Source organism: Dufourea novaeangliae, unplaced genomic scaffold (genome assembly GCF_001272555.1).
Source record: "Dufourea novaeangliae isolate 0120121106 unplaced genomic scaffold, ASM127255v1 scaffold125, whole genome shotgun sequence".
Classification (NCBI taxonomy): Eukaryota; Metazoa; Arthropoda; class Insecta; order Hymenoptera; family Halictidae; genus Dufourea; species Dufourea novaeangliae.
In genome coordinates, this window is record NW_015374020.1 from 2,873,360 (window position 1) to 2,880,629 (window position 7,270).

Genomic DNA, 7,270 nt, shown 5'->3' on the forward strand with positions numbered 1-7,270 from the left:
AGATAACAGCAACGAGTCCAATTGGTTCTCGATCCTGCCACGCGAGACTTGCGACACTCCAGGGCCGAGTACGAAACAGATCTTTGGGATCGCTGAACCAACCGAGCTGAGAATACCAGTTTTCCCGCCACCGGCCAGTCCGAATTACGACAGATGCGACAGTCCAGCGCCTCTGATCCTAACCCAAGACGAGGCGGTGCAGCTGGAATACTTAAAAGTGCACGGTCTGCCGCCTCCTGGAGAAGCTAAGCCTGTATCGCAAGGTAAAAGTCGTTACACATCAACAACAAATTAAATGAACATCAACCTGAACATTTTATTAATATACTTCGTTACACATTTTCAGATTTACGATACGGTTGGTGGAGAATAACGGACGTTGATACATTTCAAGAGCTGTTGGAACACCTTCATTCTCGCGGTGTTCGCGAAAAGGAATTAAAACGTACAACGTGGGCGACGATGGAATCGTTCCTCGCCGTCACAGGCAGAATCAACGTTGATCCTGGCAATTTCACCGCCACTGAACTTCAAGCGACACCGGACGAACCCGACACACCGATTCCGAAACCAGATAACCCAGAAATTTGGAGCGAGCAGGTCGCGTTACGTGTTGACGCGCAGCTTTTGGAGCAGGTCGAGGCTCTCGAGGACAAAGTTGCCAACGCCAGCATGCAGGTCAAAGGCTGGAAGCTTCCTCCGCGGGCGGGAACCGAGGAGGCTGAGGAGATTGAGAAGCTGAACGAGATGGAGAAGATCAGTGCTGTCGAGCAGGCACGGCAGAGGTTACTCTCTTTGGAAGCCGCGATAGAGAGGAGATACTTGAAGCCACCACTGGGCGTTTGGTAAGGACTTTCAGTATCTTGTAGAAACATCTTTAGTATTGCGATGACGAAAAATTCGTGCATACTGGTACGGGGAATATTATAAATTGACTGGTACATTTTGATATTCCAGCACGGGAGATCCGAACTTGGCAGCTCTGAAGGCGGAACAAGCGGCGGCCGCGAACGCGAACGCGAATAACTCGGATCAAAGCAACCAGACACCGGCGCCGCAAGAGGAGACAACACCAAGAGGGCTGAACAACTGGCGCGAGGCGACAGCTCGAGCCCACACGTCGGCTCAGCTCGCCATGGCGCTATACATGTTGGAGGCCAGCATCGCCTGGGACAAGAGCATCATGAAGGCTGTGAGTCTAACACCAGCTAGAAACTCGGTCTGCGTCAAGCTACGAAACCGCTGCGTCTCACTCAAAGCTACCAATCAGTACAATCAGCTATTGACTACTTCTCAGGCCTCTGTGGGTATTCGCACTAACTTACTAACCAAAGCTATCCTAATACTTTCCTTGCGTAAACTATCGCCCGTCCCGCCACAGTGAACCACAGAGAGCATATCGGTTTTAATTGACAAATTGGTATCACGAGACTCGTATTCTGAAAGCTCGTCAGTATGTTTTAAATTAAACGAAATGCTCTTCGCGTGGCACTTCTCTATATTGTACATCTCTCTTGGCATCGAAAAAAAAAAAAAAAAAGAAAAGTTTTATATAAATCTATTCGCGGGTGCGAATAATTGCGGCAGTTATACATATATATTTATGAACATTATAATTTGTTTGTTTAAAATTTGATCGATGGGAATACAAGCGTTTATGAGAATTGTTTGTAACGATGCGACGATTAAGGACAAAATGATGTAATTAATACATCCAAATGGTGGTTAGAGTTTAACGTAACGGTAGCATGCCCAATGAATACGCCGCTTGCCAACTACTAATTTTTTCCTTTAACGCTTCGTATTTTTCCTTTCGTAGAGTTTCTGCTTTCATATTTATTTACTGTAACTGCTCATCCTGTCATTCCATGCAAATTGTTTATATAAAATGATTTATCATTTATGCAACTCGACTACGATATGCGCCAACATTTAATTTGAACAACATGGAACCGAATTGCACGATAAGATGTAAATGCTTTGCCTTAGTTTTTTTTTTTTTTTGTTAACCAAGGTTCATTTAAACACCTTACTTTTCGCTTAACCCATTTACTTATATTCAATTGTACCACCCTGTTCTTTTACATTAACATTAATTGCATCATTTGTAAGTTTTAATTTCAAAACGCTTGACTAATGGTGCTCAAACATTGAAAGTCTCTTTGGTTCGATCGACGGCTATACGTGCCTCTCAGTATTAATATTGGAGATTTGTATTTTATGTTACAGAACTGCCAATTCTGTCACAGTGGAGATAACGAAGACAAGTTGCTACTGTGCGATGGCTGTGACCGTGGCTACCATACTTACTGCTTCCGTCCAAAAATGGAAAACATTCCTGATGGTGACTGGTGAGTAATTGTATGCTAGTTCACTTGACAGAGTTGAATGATATTTGAGACGAATACATTTTACAATTATTTCCAGGTATTGTCACGAGTGCATGAACAAAGCAACAGGAGAACGAAACTGTCTGGTATGTGGAAAGAGAGTTGGTAAAAACTTAGTGTTATGCGAACTCTGTCCACGGGCTTACCACACCGACTGTCACAATCCTGTAATGCCAAAAGTGAGTCGCATCTCTATTTAACCATTTCAGGATCATTGTCTAAAGTGAAGTACGGTTAGTTTAAAATAATACGATTGTTACATTCGCTTATGTATGCCGTACTTTCAGATGCCAAGGGGAAAATGGTATTGTTCTAATTGTCACAGTAAACAACCAAAGAAGAGAAATAGTAGTCGAAGGAGTCATACCAAAGGGGGAGGCACCAGAGAAAGTGAAAGTTCTGATCATCCACCAGCTAGGTGATTACGTTAAAACCAAACAAACTTTGCCGACTCGCTGGCTTAACAACGTTGTTTCATACGAATGTACAAGTAGACACAAAACAGAACACACACTCACTCACACACGCACATACATAAATACAGCTGCCAAGCTAAACCATGATTTTCAAGCAACGAACGCAAATGATGAACGAATAACTTCCAATCGAATACGAACAATACACAGTAACGCTTTAAAATATGAACGAATACATACTATAATGCGATATTCTACCGACTTCTATATCCTCGGCCCGTGTCGTACACTCGTCGAAATGTTGTTGTATGGAAGTATTTGTACCGTATACAGGGTGTTCTACGATATGTTAGCCGTAGTAACGCTTCCACGTGAACGGAAACACACCGATAGAGGTAGGCTTTTTCCTCCCCTCGTTCGAGCGATATTCTATGCCCTGTGAATGAATAAAAGTATATCTCGTGTCAGGTCCGTTCGTGGGGACACCCTGTACCCTCGTACAGCGTATGTTGCTTTAAACGATCATCGACTATGGGATGGGTATTTTCTCAGAGAATACGTCGTAACGGTGTAGAGCTGGCCTTCAGCTTCCTAATGATTACTCGAATAGAAAAAAAAAAACGTACACTAACCGAAACACGGCGAAAAGGGCGAGAGGCGGAAAGAAGGCGAGACAAAAATAAACCGAGAGACAAAGAGTGTCAGAAAGACGAAATATTCCAACGAGAACAACGTACCCGTCTCAAGCAGACAAGTAAAATAACAAAAAAAGTAAATAAATAAATAAATAAAAACCGCAAAAAAAAAACTAAAAAAAAAACACGCTCGAGTCTTATGCATTCGTCCAGGAGCTTTTATGCGAAAAAACGGAAACAAACCTCCTGCAAAAGAGAAAGCTAAGCTAATCGTGCAAATAATTTCTCTGTTGTTTTGCGTCGCAGTCCAACGCCGTCAACGGCATCGAACACGCACGTAGAGGACGTCAGTTCGTCGGAACCGGCAACCCCTACCGCGTCGCCACGGAAGGAGGGGAACAATAGGACGCTCACGAAGAAACAGCAACGAGAGTTGGCTCCGTGTAAGGTGCTACTCGAACAGTTGGAGCAACAGGACGAGGCCTGGCCGTTTCTCTTGCCGGTGAACACCAAACAGTTCCCGACCTACAAGAAAATCATTAAAACGCCCATGGATCTCAGTACGATCAAGAAGAAATTGCAGGACTCCGTGTAAGTTGCACGCGTACCAACGACTACTACCCTAGTTAACTAAAAAAAACTTGTTACTAAAAAAAAAAAAAAAACAAAAAAAAAAAAGTCAATTCAAAAAAAAGCTATATAAAAAAACACACATACACCCATCTAAGATCTCTAGCAAGCTCTCTAACTTGATCCCGTCAATCAACTTCGATCGACAAAAAAAAAAAACAAAACAAAACGGACCAAAATCCGAAATATGTTCCAACGAGTGCTTCTCGATACAGGTACAAGTCTCGCGATGAGTTTTGCGCCGATGTCAGACAGATGTTCATCAACTGCGAGGTATTCAACGAGGACGACAGTCCTGTGGGAAAGGCCGGTCACGGGATGCGCAGTTTCTTCGAAATGCGTTGGACCGAGATTACCGGGGCGCCACCACCGCACCCGCAAACGCATAGCTGAGGCTCGGTTCGATCTCGCAACACCTGCAACAGTTTCGCCCACTTCTACTACTAGAAGAAGGGGGTGCGTAGAGAGAGAGAGAGAGAGAGAGAGAGAGAGAGAGAGAGAGAGAGAGAGAGAGAGAGGCGCGCCGCCCATCTTTCTGGAGGAAGGAACCGCGTACCCGCGGGGGAATCCGTGTCGAGGACAAGAGAACTCGGAAAACCCTCGTGTTTGTTTGTTTGTTTTTTTTTCCGCACGCGCGCGTACGTCGGCCTCGTTCTAGCGGTCGACCGGAGAATCTAATCTATTATAACTGTGTGTGTCCATAGAGAGACCATCCGTGAATGGCGGAACAACCCGTTGCGCGTCATTTCCGCGCGCCCCGTGAATTGCGCGTTCGCCCTCCACTCCTAATACGAAGGCCCCGCGTAATCGACACGTACGCGTCGTCGTCGCTTCTCGCATTTCACCCACAACTTTAAAATACTCGAAAACTAATTCCCACACACATACACACATATACCCTATCCTCCTGCGTTAGCGAATCCTTCTAAACGGATCCGTGCTCTCTCCTCTTCCCCGTAGCGTTCGACGAAACAACGCCCTACCCCTCTCGTTTCTCGCGCCAGTCTCCTCGAGAATTCACACACACTCACATACACACACATATACACACACACGGTCCAGAATAATATGCTTCTGCCGAGCGAAAAATTCTATATTTAACGAAGTAGAGGGATATCGTTCTAGGTAATAAGGGTGAATAACCGAGAGACGCTTTTTCGTGGGATTTAGACACGCCGGATAAGGGCTGGCCGAAAGAGATTTTAAACGCGCGTAGAAATTATTACCGTTCTTTTTTGTGATCACACCGACGCGCGATAGTGTCCTCGCGCGCGTCCAGACCACCCCGTTGAAAGCTCTACAGAAGAGCTGTTAAGTGTGTCGGATTTTGAAATAACGACGATGGTCACTGTACTTACCGGGAGAAGAAAACGTGTAAAACTTTTTGCCTAAGCGAACGGGGAATATGTAATTTGCGATTGTATTATACAGGCTTAGTGCCGAGGCGTCGGCAAAAGAAATATTTTGCAAAAGTAATGAATGTGAACAGAAATGAGAAGAGGCATATTCGTATATATAAAGCATATATATATATATATATATGAATATGAATGTATAAATATGAATACAGTGTACATGTATACTATATTAGATAGTCCCACGTCACACGGAACAATTTGCAACACTCACAAACACACGTTTTGAGAAGAACACCTTTTTGCCCGCGAGAACATCATGCACGATGAGGGTAACATTTGCTGCAGAGTAAGATACAATAGAATGACGAACGATGTCAGTCTTCTAATTAAGGACCCAAGTTAAAATGCCATTCCACGGATCGTTCATCTTTTTTTTTTTTTTTTTAATTCGTTTTGTCCCGGTATACCCACAGTCACAATTTTCTTCATGTGTCATCCAGTACCGGAATGATATTCGAACTTACTCGACGAAAATTAATACATATTGTTTACTGTAGTCGTTACATGTACGCTGCAACCTGAAAAGCATACGTTGGTTCTAAGTCATTATTTTATTCACTGCCGAAACGAACTTCCTAATTAACGAGAAACGCGAACACCGGAATCACGAACCTTTGCGTCAAGGACGGAAATTTGCGAAACCTCGAAATGCGTAGACCTCGATGAACCGTGAATTATTTAATAGATACATCCGATACTCCCGACAGATGCGGACGCCATTTCTTATGCGACTTTCGTTCCTTCATAGATGTACTTCGACGATTAACTGAATTCTCCCCCACGGGATTCGATGTGTGTCACGTTCGAAAGCAATACTAAGAAATTCAATTACGAACTTAACAAGGACGTTCATAAATAGACGATCGTGTTTTTCGTTCCTCCAATTACGAGCCCAGTTTTACCCTCCCCCCCCCCCCGTGGCCATCGCGTAGGTGGTATCACCGCGATGCGTAGGTGTTTATCATCGAATTTTTATTCACGTCCGGGTGCTCCGCGGCAGGAGAAAGATCCTCTCCCCCCGTTATTGGAATGATTATTGTTCGCGATAGCGTGAGATTTAAAAAAAAAAAAAAAAGCGCGACGTTTCGATTTCGACTAGGAACTTAGTGTAATGTAATTTCACGCAGTGTACCCATGGGTGACGAACGATTAGGGCAGACTTTTTAAATGGTATAAATAAATAATGTATCGTGCGTCAGGGGCGTTATAAGGAACACAGCGGCTAAAGTAACGGAACAGGAGAACGGGTGTCGGTAGTAATATCTTGGATTTCTAATTAACCCGCGGTATACCTTTTTATGTAAGTGTGACCATCGCGCGCGACAACAAAACTGATCGACAAGAACCGTTAATGATGATATCTTGTTTTTTATGTAATTTGATGTACATTATTGCTCGTAATAGCGGATAGTTATATAATAACGAAGATTAAAGAAACAGACGCATACCGAGAGAGCGAGCGAGCGAGCGAACGAGAGAGAGAGAGAGAGAGAGAGAGAGAGAGAGAGAGAGAGAGAGAGAGAGAGAGAGAGAAAAAGAGAAAAATAGGTTCGACCGTAGTGATTGTACTAAACATTCGTAGTATGTAAAAGTATTAGCTAGATTATTAAAAAAAAAAATGCCGCGTGAAACGACTACGAGATAAATGATGATTATGATGATTATGATGATGATGATGATGATGATGATGATGATGATGATGATGATGATGATGATGATGATGATGATGTTGTTGATTAAAGAAACACTGCAGGGTGCGGATGGACACACGCGGAACGAAT

At 43.6% G+C, this 7,270-nt stretch overlaps 1 protein-coding gene across 3 annotated transcripts in view; it reads left to right on the forward strand.

The window, feature by feature from the left end:
• LOC107189110 (bromodomain adjacent to zinc finger domain protein 2B) overlaps window positions 1–4,617 on the forward strand; it is a 45,756-nt gene extending 41,139 nt beyond the window's left edge. For all 3 annotated transcript variants that reach the window (XM_015577572.1, XM_015577574.1, XM_015577573.1), the window contains 8 exons: window positions 3–263; window positions 347–845; window positions 958–1,192; window positions 2,230–2,351; window positions 2,428–2,569; window positions 2,678–2,808; window positions 3,748–4,032; window positions 4,287–4,617. In XM_015577572.1, coding sequence (XP_015433058.1) covers window positions 3–263; window positions 347–845; window positions 958–1,192; window positions 2,230–2,351; window positions 2,428–2,569; window positions 2,678–2,808; window positions 3,748–4,032; window positions 4,287–4,464 — 1,853 coding nt within the window. In that variant the 3' untranslated portion in view covers window positions 4,465–4,617. The remainder of the gene's footprint in view (window positions 1–2; window positions 264–346; window positions 846–957; window positions 1,193–2,229; window positions 2,352–2,427; window positions 2,570–2,677; window positions 2,809–3,747; window positions 4,033–4,286) is intronic.
• The last annotated feature ends 2,653 nt before the right edge of the window (window positions 4,618–7,270 follow it).